At 48.3% G+C, this 17433-nt stretch overlaps 1 protein-coding gene across 1 annotated transcript in view; it reads left to right on the top strand.

Moving 5' to 3' along the window:
- The first annotated feature begins 15849 nt into the window (after positions 1 to 15849).
- arsa (arylsulfatase A) overlaps positions 15850 to 17433 on the top strand; it is a 4125-nt gene continuing 2541 nt past the window's right edge. The window contains exons 1-2 of the mRNA XM_086163369.1: positions 15850 to 16182; positions 17031 to 17271. Coding sequence (XP_086019495.1) covers positions 15959 to 16182; positions 17031 to 17271 — 465 coding nt within the window. The 5' untranslated portion in view covers positions 15850 to 15958. The remainder of the gene's footprint in view (positions 16183 to 17030; positions 17272 to 17433) is intronic.

The raw sequence follows: 17433 nt of genomic DNA, 5'->3' as shown, positions 1-17433 counted from the left end.
TTCAAGAACCTGTGCAGAGATCCACTGAAAAGACCAGGCTCCACCCCAGCAAGAGGTCAAGCGCCTGCAAGGGAAGAAAATTAGGGCCAGCTGCTATGAGAAGAAGATTTTGACAAGAAGTCACCAGTGCTGCACTGATGACTGATTGGTCCGTCCAATCTGACCTTTTCTGACACGGGCGTCACTGCGCATGTGCACATAACGGTGCATTCTAGCAAGCTCGTGAGTTAGCCTCCAATTTATGTCTTCTAAACTTATGGGTATAAAGATGAGTGGGGGAGCCGGACCAAGTAAAAAGACTAAAACGTATCACTTCCATACGGAATGGGAGGAGGACTGTGTGTGTGTGTGTGTGTGTGTGTGAGTGTGTGTGTGTGCATCTGCCCGTCTGCCATTGCTATACCGAAAAAGGGAAATGTGGAGCGGCATTTTCAGACTGTTCATAAAAACTACGATACTGACTTCCCTCCAAAAAATATTTAATTAAATAAGTTTATTTCAAAAGGGGACAATGCAATTTCATAAAACACATGAATAAAACATGAGTAAAAAAAAAAAAGCCAGAATTAGCCAAAGAGGCTATTTTTCATCTCTAGCCCCCCGGCCATGATGTCAAAATGGCAATAAAATGGACAAAGACATACGCCGTTGGACACAACAGCAACACAAATATAACAAATAAAATATAATATTTACAAAATACACAGTGAGCGGTCAGATGGACGATGAGAGATCACCAGCCATTCCCGCAAATGTGTCTGAAATGTTTTGTAAAATGATAGTAAATGATAGAAAAGTGAGCTGAGAAGGAGAAAGGTAAAGGAACTAAAATCCCAGGTGTCAGGACAGCAGTCATTTTTCTCGCAGCGAACTTCAACTTCAAGCTGCTGACTCCATTCAAGTCATCAGAATGAGGCATTTACCCAAAAAGTACCCTGTTGTAGTGTGCCGTAAGGGTTCGTGCAGTTATGCAAGATCCACAAACATTTATTGTGTTAAGTATACTCAGTAGATATATCAATAAATATGTATTCAGCATTTCTAGTGGAGGTACATCATTTTCACATGGTTTTCACTAAAAGGCGAAAAAGTGTGGGCACCCCTGATCCAGAGGGAGAAGTTGGATGCGAGCTGTCCAAGCGCAAGGCCCGACCAAGCCTTGTTACCCTGAGACGTCGAGAAGGTCCCCGTGGGAGGAGGTGAAGAGCACAAATACGAGAAATAAAGGACACACGAAGACAAAATGCGAGTGAAAACGAGTCAGACAGCGAAGCCGGCGGCAAAGGCAGCGCTGTCGTTACAATGAGGATTGGATCAGCGGGAGGGTGAAGTAAAGAGCAGAGACAGTTAGCACCTCAGAATGCCGATGAATGGTCCTGACATGACCTTCATGAGCCTGGAATCAAATCTGTGGGATGTTTGTAACTAACCCCAATGGCCGGCACTGCGGGTGGAATCACACCAAACCCAGTGACCAAATGGTGGGCCATCGGCACGGGTTCAACGTGATGAGTGTGTGTGTGTGTGTGTGTGTGTGTGTGTGTGTGTGTTCGGTCTGACATCCACCAGAAAGCAGAGCAAGACAGCTGGTGGAACCGGTCGTGATTGGCGTTAGAGGAAATGTGGTTTAAGAAGAAGTGCAGTTTGACAGTCAACAATGAAATCAAAAAATACCACAAAATGAGAGTGAAAAGTACTGAGGACTTTGTCTGCAAAAGATAATAGTTTTTAAATATCTTTGTAAATTGCATTTTCCTCTTCTTGGCTGATGTTTACCAAACATAGTCATGTGACTCGGTCAGTGGAGAGAAGATGTGAGCCTGAGGTGTTGACGAGGAGTCAATCGCTCTGCCTTCCGCCGTGAACAAGGACAAATATGAGTTTGAAAGGAGAGAAAGGGAGATGGAAAGAAGCTTTGCTGAAGCCGTCGTCGGCTGAAGGAGCGTCCGGAAATGCTCGGTTGTCGTTTTAAAGATGGATCGTGGGCCTGAGACCAACGCGCCAGGGCTAAACCCACCGAGGTGTGTTACAAGGATCACCGCAACAAGCTCGGGTTCTCTGACCCGATCAAACGGTCGCTCGGACGACCAGCGGTAGGTCGTCTGCTGCCCTTCACCAAGAGACACGGCCAAAATAAAAAGTCTCGGTTTTAGCCGGTGGTTGAAGCAGAATCCGAATGGGCGTTCGTGATTGGACGGCTGGTTTTCCGCCCCCTGGCTACAGATGTACAAGTGTACGCAAGAACCTGGTCTGATTCTTCAAAAGAGAGCAATCACCCAAAATGGAAAACATACAGCACCTGGCAGGTGAGACTACATGGGTGTTAGCATTGCCGTTACCATTGCAAGGTGTCCAGACCTTGCAAGATGTTACTACAGACACTGGTCACCCGCTCGCCTCCGTACAGATGTGAGGCTTCTGAAGGCCGTCTTCAGCCTGTGAGAACATGGACTGATTCAGGCCCGGGTTCCTGTGCAGAAACGGAGATGGAGAGGCAGCTGGAGACGCTTAAATACAAAGACACGACTGCTTTTAGAAAACGGACCACTTTCTCATTTATTCCCATGAATGCAACAGTTGGTAAATGAAAATGGAGAGGAAGGGGAACAAGGTGATCGCTCATGCAAGGAGGCAGATCTGTTTTTTTCTTTTTTACAAATGAAGAATGATGTTTTCCGCATGGCAAGGAAAGAAAATAGAGGTTTGAGGTACTTTCACAGGAGCTAGTAGAAGTTCTGCTTTGTGGTCTATCTTTGACAGTGTGTGTGATCATGGGCTGACCTGATGTTCACCATCACAGCAGGTCATTTGCACCACATCATTAGACCAGGTTCCAACACACACAGGAGGATCTGGTCTGTGAGACTGTCAGGATCTAAACATCCATCACTCCAGAAACCAAATTCAGTCCATGTACAGAACCCAGAGGAGCACAACGCCTTGTATGCTCAGTTCTGCTTTCCAGTGCCGAGGGGCCAGGCCCCGGGAGCCGCCGTGACACGTCCCGCCGGGAGTCTTCCGGGCGGAGGGGAAGCATGGAGAAGTTCACCAGCTTGCGGTTTGTCACTGTTTGTCCAGATTGTCTCCACCTTCCACCAACGCTCCTGGCGGCTCCCTCACAGCTGCCATCCATCGCTGACAACAAGCAGAGCTCTTCTTCTGCATCCCTTCATCTGTGCGAGCCGGAGGCTCCGCCCCCCACTCTGACTAATTAAAACAGATGGAGAGGCTGAGGTGGGAAGGGAATTCACAAAAGCAGAAAATCAAATGTAAACAGAGGAGCAGCTCATTAAACGGCATTATCACATCTCCTATCTAATTCCATTGTTTGGAAACATCAGCGAGCGGAGGGCCAACCTTCAGCCAAAACAACGCAAGGTCAAGTTGACATTTGGGCAGAGCTGGTGGAAAGTAACGCATAATTTCTCCATATTTACTTTCCTGGCTTTAGGTCACTTCAGTGAAAAGGGACTCACTGCATTACTTTTTTTGCGTTTCAGAGATGCAGTGCCTGAACTCGGGTGATCTTGGATGGGGATTGGTTTTTGTTTCGGTACATCTTGTTTCTTTAGTTGGGAAACTCGAAAACCAAACAATTCATCGTAGAATAATGGTTGAGCTGAAACGAACGGCACAAAGCCGGGTTTTATCCCGGTATTGGGATATCAGGGGATCCGGGGAAAGGTGTCTCTGTGATGACGCCCCAAACAAAGAGTGCTCGGGAACACACACTGACGAAATGACCGCACTCATTCTGTGGCATCTGTGAGTCATACATGGAAATGTAGGGCCGTCCTACCTGGAGAGGACCGTGCTGCCGAATCCCCGCGGCGCCTTTAAGCAGGAAAAGTCCGGTAACAGAAGAGAATCGGGCCGTCTTGACTCCAAACGACTCCCCGGGCCAAACCGACGTTAACCCAACTCCTCTGCCAGCCTGCCGTTCTGCGGGACCAGCCTCTCCATTGTCCGGGGTAAGAGGATCCTCTCGGGGAACACGATACGCCCACCGGGGGAAGGTGGACAGACTCCTGCTGAGGCCCGGATGGTATGAAGCCCTGAATGCCTCCTCTGTCATCGCAGCCCTCCAGCAAACGGCCGTCGGTGTGTGTGTGTGTGTGTGTTTGTGCGTGTGTTTTCCTCACAAGGGTAGAATGGACAACACTGCTGAGGGACCCCACCAAGATGAAGGGGACCAGAGGAAACTCGGGAGGCTCTGAGACAGAACAAACGCTTTTTATGTTTCTGAGCTTACACACACCTGCATTCATTAGCAAGGAATTCTGTGTGTGTGTGTGTGTGTGTGTGTGTGTGTGTTACTATGGGTACCTGTGATAGCTAAGAAAACACCAACACAATAAACAATACTACACTGACACAGGAAACAGTACCACACTAAGACATTACACAGTAACACAGTAACCAGTACCATATTAACACAGTAACACACTGACACAGTAACCAGTACCACAGAACTCAAGTGTGTCAGTTCCGTCCCACCCGGACTGATGTTTCCCGGCAGAAGCGATGCCTCCTCAGCAACGGCTTCCGATCCAGATTCCTGAAAAATGGCTTCAAACGACAAAGCTGAGAAGCCTCTCTGACTAATTCATAGCAGCTCCACTGCAGGGCCGGCAGAGCACAAAATGGAAGCGGGGATGAATATTTTATACATCCAATAGAAGGTTGTTGACATATGGAAGTGCAATAAAATCAAAAAAAAAAAATCTGGGTGTTGAATAGTGGGCGGGCCCAATCCCAACAAAAGCATTAATTTCCTTTGCAAACCACTGCCTTCTCCACTCTTGTTGTTTTATTGTCACTTCCCTCTCCTCTTCACTCGATCAAATGAGAGGATTCTGAACACACCTTTGCAGGGCGATCTGAAACACTGATCGACCACGATGACGAGAGCGCTGTGTCCGGTCCTGCCGGCCTCACACGTATTCTTCGCAGAAGACAAAGGTCTTTGTGTTTTTGTAACTTGTGAGGTCCAAGTATGGAACGTAACGCCAGCAGACATCCAAACCTGGAAAAACTCAGTTCAACCCCCCACAAACACACACACACGAATACATGCACACAACAGAGGGTCACTTCACCAAAATGTTATTAACTAACAAGAACTATGAGTATTTTTACATATCATCTTCCAATCTTCAAATTTGCATTGGACACCTGCCACGTATTTATTTTCCTGTGACTTTTGCAGGGTGTCATTGTATTTAGACGCTGCTTGACCAATTTCCCTGGCACTTCAAGCTCACACTGTCATTGTTTCTCACCGTTTTGACGCAGGGATACACTTTCCTGTCATCTGAGGTGAAGTGGGCTTGATATTTTCGTTTTTTTTTTTTTGGAGCCCCCTCCCTTTGCCCTCTCACCGAGCTGATTTTGCTGAGTAAACCAATCAGGATGCTTTCTGTCTAGCACGCGTACAGTTCAACATGCAGGCATCGTCTTAGTCTGCGTATTAGATGCGTGTATTAATATCTCGAGTGCACACTCTAGCTTGCTTGGTCTCCATTCTGGGATATTTTATCCAATTCACGGGCATCTGAGAGCCACTTTCAATGTGCGGGAAACTCCCGGAACTCTCTGGAGACTTGGGATGTCTGCGACAGTCAAAGCGTGGTGAGGCCTCGGTATAAGCAGTTGTGCTAAAAGGGTCCCACCTTAGCAGATGCATACGAGTGATCGGACCCGAAACATACCCAAACGGACAAAACCACTAAGAAAAACACAGGAGGAAATGGGATGATAATAGCGTGAGCGAAGCAGGAACAAGAGGGTTGTGCTGACACCCCCGCCTAGCGGACATAGCATGAGTAGTTGCCTAACATATACCGTATTTTAACGACCATAAGGCGCACTGTACTAAAAGGCGCAGTCTCACTTATGTGTGCCATTATTGTATTTAACTCACACATAAGGCGCACCTGATTATAAGGCGCGGGTTTTATATACGATCCGCACTTCCCCCTTTAACGTTCTCATTGTAGTCGTCCATGTTAGTGATGTGGCTGGGCTGGATGTGTTTTTGTCGGCGATGTGTTTGCTGCTGTTGGAGTGGAAGATGGCCAGCTTTTCATTATAATCCGCTGGACGTTGCTGCGCTTCCGTAGTCCTGGTCCCGATGGAAAAATGGCACTGTCGAAACCCCCAAGAAACGAAACCCCTAAAACGGACCTCCTTGGAAATGTTCAATTTTCATTTCTTCTGCTAGCGTTACTGCTTTTAGTCAAATGGTGACCGTCGAAACGCTTCTCCCACTCGTTCTTTGCTCAATGATCCACCGCTCGAGTCTTTCCTCCAACTCGGGCATCCTCGCCTTATGTCCCCGGAAACTCAGCTTCTTGACCTGTCGGACCTCCTTTTCCAGCTTCCTCCACTCACGAATCATCGATTCATTAATCTTAAATTCTCCTGCGGCTGCTCGATTTCCATGATCCCCCGCGTAGCTGATGGCCTTCAGTTTAAAGTGCGCTTCATAAGCGTGTCTCTTTATAGTTTTCAGGGTTGTTAAAACAATGACGTTCTGCATAAAACACATACCCATTCTTTTGTATACAGTCAACTCCCACACTTCCTCCTTTAACGTTCTCATGATGTTTTCTACTACGTCCGCCTTACAACAACAACACACACAGGTCGCACTGCACTAGAGGGCGCGCCGCACATTTTGAAGAAAATCTAAGACTTTTATGTGCACCTTATAGTCGTGAAAATACGGTTAGTAGTTCGGCCGGATGACTCGGGATTTGTATTCTCTCGTGAAAATATAAAGCTCTCTGGTTCTCAGCTTCTGCTGAGACTCCGGGGCTCATTGGACTCTGCCTTTCCATCGCTGTCTCTCAAAGGCTAAAGCTCAAAAACAGCTTAAAGTACTTTTCTTTGTCTGGGAAAAAAAGGGTCCTAAGGTTACATGTCGGGCATTGTAGCCTAAAAAGACAAAGACCCGACCCGGTCTGTGGCCGCCGACTCTTTTCGCATCGGACGCCCCACAGTCCGACCAGACATGAAATTATCCACCGCAAGACCATTTGCCTGATCTTTTGGAGATCACACTGTTGCCAGCAAGGGTCCTTGGGTTTACGCATGCATCACAACATTGCATAGGCCATGTTTGATGCGCAGATTGAAAACTGAGTCGATTTGATCGCACCACTTCGCAAAACTGCCATCAGAATGTGAGAACTCCATGCCGAACCTTCCCTCTTTGAGGCATACCCCGATTCAAATGGACTCCATTTTCTTCCCAAGACCTCTTTGAGAATAACTGACTGCAGCGATCTGGCCATTACAATCTGCTCCTTGTCAAAGCCGCTCGCAGCCGTGCACTTTCTCCCGTTTTCCTGCTTCAATGTCACTAATTTAGAACACAAAATATTCACCTTCTGCCAATAAGAACCCCACCTGTCAATGGACAGACTGGCGCATGTGTGAGTCAAGAGAAGCAAAGACAAATTTGAACCATCTTACAGAGGACCTTGTGGGAAGTTGTGGAATATTTGTTTGTCTTAACGGTGAAATTAAGGAGTTTATACTTTGGCTGAGATTGTGGTAAGGGCCGGGGTGATGCATTAAGCGGTGATAAAGCCAAGGGTCGGGGTGAGATCCGTCACATCCATCATCGTCATACCTGTCCAATATTTCTGAATACAAAATAAGGGGATAAAGATCTGCTTCCGATAATGACCACTTCTAAGCGTCGATGCGATACCGAGCGCGCACACGTTTTTACATACGCTCCTCTAAGCAATATTCCCGTCACTCTTCCACCTGAGAACAGCCGTGCCTGTCAGTCATGCCAATGAGCGTTCAGGGTATTTAACAGTCTGCCAGCGGATCCTCTCACACGTCTCACACATTCACCTCAAACTGGGCCAGAAAACACAATTAACTGGCTGGTGCTGCGTTCGGACAATGCCGGCCGCATCTGATGAGACTCACCTTCAAGGAAAGTCACTGCAGACTTTATTTGGTCGCTGAGAACCACTGCACCCTGACTGACAAAGAACATTTTATGGGACGTCGGTACGAAGTCGTCATACGAGACGGTGTTTCTACCGTGTTACAGTCGTTTCACATTCACCTGACCGCTAATGTCGCCTGCAGCGGTGAGGTTGGCTTTTCTCGCCATGTAAGTGGATATATAAACCCTGCTTTTCATTCCCACTTGTAAAAGCCACCACCGGAGGTCTCCACAGACGTCTGGACGTGTCTGACTCACTCATGTGTTCTACTTCCTCCCCTCCGCACGACTCCTTCCTTTGTAAACACCGTTCGTATTTCTGACAGTTTTATGTTGCTCGAGCAGGGCCTGGGACGTACATGTATATTCGCCTCAACGGGGACGAACAGAAACTCTGCCGTCAGCAACCCTACGCCGTATTTCACGGAGGAGAACATGGCGGTCGTCTCAGTGCGAAGAAGGGAAGCGAGTGCGTCCACGAAGACGCGGCAGTCTCTGCCAATGACAGCTATTGATCACCCTGCTTTGAAAATCTTAAACATCGGCATGTTTACTTGGGCTGGGGGTTCATAAATAAAACAAGGGGTTTCCTTCCCGAGAGGAGAGGAACCCTCTCTTGCTGCGAGAATTCAATGCAATCGCGCGAGAAGAAGGGATTCCAGTTTGTCTTCAGCAGGGAAAGAATCTGCATTCAAAGAAAGAAAGAAAATCACTCCAAACGACACCAATGGGTAACAAGATCTTGTTGCTTCACCACTGAGAGACTGACCTTCTACGGAAAAATGGAACGGACATTTGAACGGGAAGGGCTCCAGGATCCTGGCCTACCTGAGGGCCAAACTCAGCGGCGGTCGAACAGTCTGCACAGGTGATGAGAGAGCGATTCCCATCCCGGTTCGATCGTTCGGTATCTTACGCCATCGACTAAAGAGTCAAAAGCGGAGCCCGTTACTGTGGCGACGCTCGTTCATTCACCGAATGACTTCCACACCGCATGAATGCCGTGGCCTGGAACCCATCAGGCGCTGGAAGAGGTGACGGGCGATCAAATCTGCTCAGAGACTCCGGGCTCATTATGCAGCTGAGGTGCAGCGATGTAGAAAGGGGCTCCTCCAGAGCCCGGCCAGATCACCGAAGAGGAAGGCAGCCCTGCCTTCGGCCTCCGGGGCCCGAGCTGTCAAAGACCGCGTCTTCTTTTGAGCCCCTTCGTATATAATCTTGTATGAAAGCATCATGATCGCCATTATTCATTTATGCCCCTCTTTTGCAGTTTTATTGGACAAAACTTTGGCGTGTTTGTCACCTCACGTGATCCTGAAGTGGTTGTAAATTGACAAATCCACTCTGCGGAGGGGGAGAATCTGTGCCAGAGAGGAGCTGCGAGCCTGTCGCCTTTTCAGGTTTGCCATCTTTCTGACTTTCACACCCTGTGGTGTCGGGTATTTTGCGGCTGAGGATCCGCACGCCTCGCTCCTGGAGTGCACCGGATCCAATCACACGTCTTTTCATCTTCAATGCCGCTGCCGGCGTCAGGTGCGACTGTTCGGGCTGAGGTTTTGATTCTACCGCAAACGCCGTGGTGCATTTCAGTGAGGTCCCAGGTTACAACTCTGTTTCCGGAGAAATATGAAGGGAGTCTATTTATGATGGGAGCCGCATCACTTTGCACAGAGCATATTGAGGGAGGGTATGATTTCTGACAGAGGGGGAAGGATTTCACAGTCCATTTTCAAAATTAACACATGCCAGACGCTCAGTCATTTAGAACAGCACATTTCACAGCGACGTGCCGCAGCATCGGGTCAGAAATCCACCGCCGGAGGGTTGTCACCGCAAAGAAGGAGGCTGGCAACCTCACGGTAAGTGATCGGAACACATCAACTGGCGGACGGAAGCTGCTGCAAGGCTGGTCCGATGTCTGCTGGGACGGCTCTGGGCCCGCCGGCCCTAAGCGCAGCTTCAACTTTGCAGAAAATGAACAAATGAATGAATAAAAACTGCCTCAATTAATTACAGTTCTCAGAAACATATTGATTATAAAGGTGTGCATCTATGTACACTACTTCATCATCTTATCGTCTCTCCAACCAACCAACTAAACCAAAGACAAATCGCTCTATAGCTACGGTTCTCCAACCAACGAACCAAAGACTAATCGCTCTATAGCTACCGTTACTGTTTCGGTTTCTCCACCAATCTACCTGGATCTCACAACCACGACATCTCCCCGGGACTGTATGTGTGCTGCTGCTGGTCTTACCACCTGTCGGACGCTGGACTGGCTGAAGGGTGCAACCATCACAACCATCGGGAGTAACAACCACTGCTGCCTGGGTACGGCTCACCTGGACAATCCGCGGCAAGCTCCCGGTGTCGCACCAAACTGCCAGGTGAAGCTAGCCGACCCGAGCAGGCTGGCTGGCTAGCCGGCTAGCCTCTCGAAACTCCGGATCCCGACGGCGACCCGAGCAGGCTGGCTGGCTGGCTAGCCGGCTAGCCTCTCGAAACTCCGGATCCCGACGGCGCCTAGCAAGACGGCATTTCTATCGGCCGAAATCTGCTTGCTCCTCCTGCTCCACCATCTCTCCCTCCACCAGCAACCATCTCCGACATCCAGCTCCAGCACTTGCCTCCTCACAGCCCCGGGTATGACACTCTGCTGCACACCGGGGCTGCTCCTCCAGCTTGTCCCTGGACTGCCTCCCCCCGCGGCGCTCCTCGCCACACTCCGTAATCATGGACTTCTTCCCAATAATTGTGTGTATGTTCTGTGTCTTCTGTTTTTTACTTGTGAAGCGTCTTTGAGTGCCATGAAAAGCGCTATACAAATCTTATGTATTATCATTATTATTATTAATATTTTGAAGAAGAGATGTACTCCAGACTGTGCGTTCACACATTCAGAGCCGCCTACATTTCACGTTTGCACGATACACACTCTCAAGCAAAGAAATCAGCCCCGTGTCGTGAACAAGCGTGACACAACGTCATGTCGGCCAACAGCTGATCGAGATAAACTCTCAAACGGGACATAATCATTAAGTCTGCTCATGCGCTCTGCATTCATTAGCGGCTCTGGAGTCATTAGGAGCACTCTGGTCCTATTCTGTAACTGATGCTGCTAATGAAGGGCATAACCATCTTGTTTACATTCGTCAACATCGGGCCTCTCCTTGATGTGTTTAATGATGGAAATTATATACCAACATAGGTTTCTTAGGATGAGATAACGGCTTATTATGCGTCCGTTTTCGCAGGAACTACAAAAGAAGGTGTCTAGCTGAGTGCTCTGCGTTAAAGTTAAAACAACGCTGCATGTTCTTCCATCAGACAGAGCTGGGGGAAGGGATGCTAATGAACGGGTGAACCATGTTCTAATTGAAACATCGACGGCAAGAACCAATTTGGGGGGGGGGGGGGGGGCACCGGTTTTGATTTGAGTGTAATGATGGTAATGATATGATGAAGCAGGTTTTTTTAACCAACGCATGGAAGGACACGAGGTGCGAAGACCAGCGCGCTGACCACGGTGAGCTGATAACATCGCACACGGTCCAAAGAGTCATTTCATGCAATGCTAGTTTTAATGAGTTACGTTTTTTGCTCTTGACTTAAAGAGACTTCATATCGTGGCACATTCTAAAAACTGAGGCGTGAGCATGTTCGGTCTGGATTTGTATGCAGACTCGCTCCTCCGGGGCCGTTCCTGTATATCTCTGAAACCCACCTGTCTGCTTGACAAGAGCAGGGGTGACGCAGGAGTCAGCCGGAAAAAGGCTAAATCACTTCTGAAGCAGCTTTACTCGGTGGCAGTAGATGACAGCTGGGGGGATAAAGCACTTGGCACCGGGGCAACTCCCGAGCATTTCCTTTATGGAGATAACAGGCTGCTGTAAATGAAATGGTTGCAAGGGCAGGCCATGCAGACACTGCTGCTCCCTCATATGAAGGCAGGGGCCCGAGGGCCACAGGGGACTCTGCACCTCGCAGATGCACCCATGGCTTATGACGTGCGTGCGCGCGCGCGTGCATGTGTTATGGGGACAAAGGTGAACGGCCACAGTTCGATCATGTTTCTTATCTCTCATTGGTGTGTTTTCCAAAGGACGGTCGGCTGTGTTCGGCGCAATGACAGCTCAGTGTTAGCCAATAAATGCATATTAGCGCCGACTGCCCTCAAACATTTATGAGTGCCTCGGCTCATGTTGCTCCACAGAGGCCTGTTAGATTTCACCGCATGGCTCTACGCTCCGCTCCAGCGGTGCCAAAGAACCCCTGCGAATGGGCCAGGATGCTTTCCATCCCCGCTCCCTCGTCTCACTGTGCAGAATAAAATGACATTTCATCACAGGGCTGGATGATCTATGCTCGCATATTGGATTGCGCAGTGTGCCCACACAACTGCCGTGGGTCAGAATCTCCGGCGGACGTCACAGTGAACCAGATCCATCCAATAATCCATCTATGAATGCATCCGTCTACAAATAAGTATCCGTCCATCCCCCTGTCCTGGCTCAGCTTAAAAGCAAAGTGTGCCGGAGAAGTATTTTCTGATGTGAAACGGCTTCATGAAGCAGTAGAGGCTCAGCTGAGCCCAACGTTAAGTAAAACTGGGCACGAAACCTCAGTTTGGCGCGGGCTGCAGATAAATGTCAACCCTCCGTCACCCCATTACCGCTCAGTGTGTTTTGTCCCGTCGTTTGAGGGATCAGATAACGGGGAGTCCGTGGAATTAGCTAAGAAAACACCAGTGAATGATTTCCTCTCTCACTACAGACTTTGCAGGGAGCGAGACATGCCAATAAATCTTGTGTTTTGGCGCCCACTAGTGTCATAACCACCCTCAAAAGATGGGTTAGGAAAGAACTGCAGCATTATCAACATGGTTCCACTCACAGGTCTTTAGGGCCAGGATTCTACTACCGTATGAAACCCTGTGTTTAAGCCGGGGGAGCTCCATGCATGTTGGTTCATACGTGCACACCATCCAAAAAAAAAAAAAACGACTTGGAAATTTCCCAAGAATCCACATCTGCCAGTACAGGAAACTGAATTATGTTTTTGTTTGCTTTCATTCTCACCCAAATGAAGTGTTTGGAGCTCAAAACACGATCTGTGACATCAGGTCGTTTACCTGAGCGCAACCAGCGATGGACGGTGAGGACAGTTGGTGAGCTCTGCAGAGACACAGTGCCAAGAACAAGAGGAAATAAACACAAGAAGTGCAAGAAATTACAAAACTATGACTCAAAACAAGCAGAGGAGTGATGAGGCGTGAATGTCTCGGGCACCACCGAGCGCCGACTCCACGTCCTGTGTATCTGAGGAGCCACTTCAATTGTTGGTCATGTATATTTTCATTTTCTCCTTAAACAGAAATTGTGATTTCCAGTGCAGGCTTTCTAAACCCTGTGTTATATTTTCCTGTATCATCCAGCCCGCAGCACCAAAGCGTTCCTGACAAGCTCTCAGCTGGTTCATTTCCTTCCTCTCTCGTTCTGGTGGAGAGACATTGGTGAACGTAGGAATGCGTCGATATATTAGTATACAACCTGCACACTCTCCTTGTTTCAGGCATTCAAGACATTAACCTGAACCCATTTGTGGGATTTTTTTCATTTCCTTCTAAAGAAAACACACGGCAACGCAAATACTCAGCACAGAAGTGATGCAGATAACAAATGTCTATTTCTGGCTGAGTAAGGCTAATATTCCCCAAAGCGTGGAAAATCAAACAGGAGAAGCCAAATGCCAGGGAAGGAATGCAGCTGATAAAACTGCATCAACAGTTTTGGAGCATCTGCCTGTGGACTCTCTCACACACACACAGACACACACGCACACACACAGACACACACGCACACACACACAAAAACAGAGGAGACGATGCTGAATGGCTGAATGTAGGTCAGTGCTGTGGAGAGATGGAAAGTAAATCAAAGCTATCAGCAGATGCCACAGTAATTCTTGCCTGGAGCCAAACAGTAGCATGCATGCTAACAGATATGCTGACAACAATGCACGTGTACACATGCATGCGCAAAGAGAGCCACTTAATGACATACTATAGAAGCCACGGGTGAGGACCCCGACCCGCAGCTGCGGGCCACCAAGATGGCAACGGCACAGATGTATGCACATACTGATGGGTTGTCACCTAAAAAGTACAGTTGATGCGTTCCATAATTCATCGGGTCAGCAGGAAACAGCAGCCGCTGAACTGGGCGAGGATCAGCAGAATCACTTAGACAAACACACGTGTGTGTGCTGGGGTTACCGTTTACACACAATGCCATAGCTGCCCTTCATGTCACAGAAAACTACTACTGTGTGGTGTTACGCACTGGGATTATTGCTATGATCATTGGCCTGCAGACAGCTGGGATTGGGCACGAGGAAGCCCCGATTGGGAAAGCCACTAGTTTTTGTGAATTCAAATACAAGGACTATTAATGTGAGGCTGAGTTTTCTTGTGCTTTGCAGGACATTTGTATTTCCTGTGCAGCCGTCCATCCATGTCCAATGTTTCCAGCCATATCATTGAGATGCATGTGTTGGCCCTCTTCCCATTCCCCGCACAGCTCGGTGAGGCACGACTCTGAAACTAAATAAACCCAAGGCGTGGAATATAGGCGGCCACTTTAGTTTTTACATTTCAGAATCGTCTGAGACGTCTGCTTCTCCTCCCCGCCGTGGCTCTTGCAGCATTGCACCAGTGATTTATTTCTCCTCTTGTTTGCGTAATTGATCATCTGTCAGGTTGAATCAGAGTAAGAACCCAAGGTTGCTGCAGAGGACGGGATCTGAGCTGCAGGCCTCCCGAACAACCACTTCATCCCAGGAGCAGGCCAGACGTCAGGGGACAAACAGCTCAGGCATGTATTTGTTTTGTCTCAAGCTTTGGGATATTTGTTATGTTTGAGACAGCCATGGTTCTAATAACATCCAGGAGAGTTGTTTAAGCACATGTTAATGTGGTATTAATGCAGATATATCAGAATACAAGATACATGGGGTCCAAACTGTAATTAAAACACAACTTGGAGGGCATTGAGGACCACTTTATGGTCTGTAGTTTGTTACCTCGTCACTCCACTGGGATTGTATATTTAATTTATTTGAACATAAACAGTATAAACAGATATACATATGTACAAACCAACATGGCAAGGTAGAATCGAATGTCAATGAATCAACCAGGGATGAGGAAGCAAAGGACGTAAGGACGTTCGTTCTGAATGTAATCACTTAACTGTACGAGTTATCAGTATTAAAGGTTTGTGAGAAATGTAATGCCAGAGGAAAAAGGAATGTGAAAAAAAAAATTAAAAAAGAAATTAAAAAATAAATAAATAAGTAAATTGCAAGGGGAATATAATATATACTTAACTTGGTGGTTCACAAGGAATCTCAGACAGCAAACTATATTTTTTGGTTTTTGGATTTTTCCATAAGTTTTAAGGATTGTTTTTATACAATTCAAAATCATTCATAAAGAACGTAAAAGTGGGGGAACACTTTTGAATTCTGTTTATGTGTAAGAAGAACTTGGCCAGGTCTAAAATAACATTGACACAGAGTTCACCTCTTTAGTTGCTTACAATAAACCAAATGTTATGTAATCTCTTGAGTAGGAAACTGGTGACGATGGAAATTTGTCTTAAACCCATTTTTGAGTTGAAGCCCAAAAGCCCGGACCCCACAAGTAAAACAAAACCAGAGGAAAATCGCTGAACACACCTGTCGCGTAGTGATGACGTCTCCTCTGCGCGTCGCAGGATTGTCGCCTAGTGATGACGTCTCCTCTCAGCGTCGTGGGACTGTCGCGTAGTGATGGCGTAACACCTCGGACGCGAAGTGATGACGTAGCCGGTGGCGGCAGTGACGCATTGTTTTGGTCCCCGTCCCGGCGCACGGGGCAGGGGAGGACCGGGGAGACTTCCCGGATCGAAGGTTCCCGTCAGGCAGCAGCACCGGCCGGGCAAGATGGACCTCCACCTCCGCGGACTCCTGGCGGCTCTGTGCGCCGCGGCGGCCTGCGGCAGCTCTCCGCCCAACTTCATCATCCTCTTCGCGGACGACCTGGGCTACGGGGACCTGGGCTGCTACGGACACCCCAGCTCCCGGACCCCGAACCTGGACCGGATGGCCGCGGGGGGGCTCCGCTTCTCCGACTTCTACAGCAGCTGCCCGGTCTGCAGCCCCTCCAGGTTCCTCGCCGGTTCTTCTGATTTTAAATGAATATTTCCGCGGCGGCTCCCCGGAGAGCCGACAGGTGTGCGGACCTCCTGGTGTCGTCAGAACCCGGAAGAAGAGCCGCTTGAATCGGTGCAGACCGGGTTTATATTACACGTCTGCTCCTCTTTTTTTTTATATTCTTTTTCTCAAATCTATATACACAACAACTTTAGCCAGGGGAAATACAAAATATATATATAGATACAAAAATTAAACAGCTATTGAAAGAGCCATATAACTCAAATACATTCTACGCCGATACACATACACACTGATAATTACATTTTTTTTTTTCAAAATAAAATTCTTTCGTACTGCCTTCCGACTCTGAAGGTCATTTATAGTGGTGCTGTAGTGATCCACAAGAAAGATTGATGAAAGAAAGATTGTTTTGTTTGCAGCTCATCCATTTTCCTTTTGTGAATATGAGAAAGGAAACAAAGTTCTTTTCTTCTGTGTGGACTTCTTAGGAAAAACAAATGCCCTTATCCTTCAACGCAGTGAGAATCCAGTTCTTCTCACACTAAAGGCTTGCACATCTAACCAAATTAGTTGCTCCAGACGATGGATGGATGGATGGATGGATGGATGGATGGATGGATGGATGGATGGATGGATGGATGGATGGATGGATGGATGGATGGATGGATGGATGGATGGATGGATGGATGGATGGATGGATGGATGGATGGATGGATGGATGGATGGATGGATGGACATTTCATGCTGTTAACCATTAAAACCAATATCAAAGAAAGAGTTTTCAAAGAAGCCTTGACGGAATAGCAGTTGACCCGTATTGTTCCCTCCCCTCCTGCAGGGCGGCGCTGCTGACGGGGCGTTACCAGACCCGTTCCGGAATCTACCCGGGCGTTCTGTACCCCGGCTCGGTCGGAGGCCTTCCTCTCAACGAGACCACCATCGCCGAGGTCCTAAAACCTTTGGGCTACGCCACAGCCGCCGTGGGGAAGTGGCACCTGGGAGTCGGACCCAACGGGATGTTCCTCCCGACGAGGCAGGGCTTCGACGAGTACCTGGGGATCCCCTACTCCCACGACATGGTCAGTGGTCACCGCCGCATCTGATGGGGATCAGTTTGAAGCGTCTGTTGGCTTTTGGCCGACGCTAAGGAGAAGTGCAGTGACGGGGACCCGAGGTTTTAGCATTTATCCCGGTCTGGAACCGCGTCCTTCTCTAACACGTGGTCTGCTCCTGTTCCTCCA

The sequence above is a fragment of the Fistularia commersonii genome, chromosome 17 (genome assembly GCF_037954325.1).
Source record: "Fistularia commersonii isolate RoL2024-O1a breed Wild chromosome 17, RoL_Fcom_v1.0, whole genome shotgun sequence".
Classification (NCBI taxonomy): Eukaryota; Metazoa; Chordata; class Actinopteri; order Syngnathiformes; family Fistulariidae; genus Fistularia; species Fistularia commersonii.
Note: the sequence above shows the minus strand (reverse complement) of the source record. Positions and strands in the feature narration are given on the sequence as shown.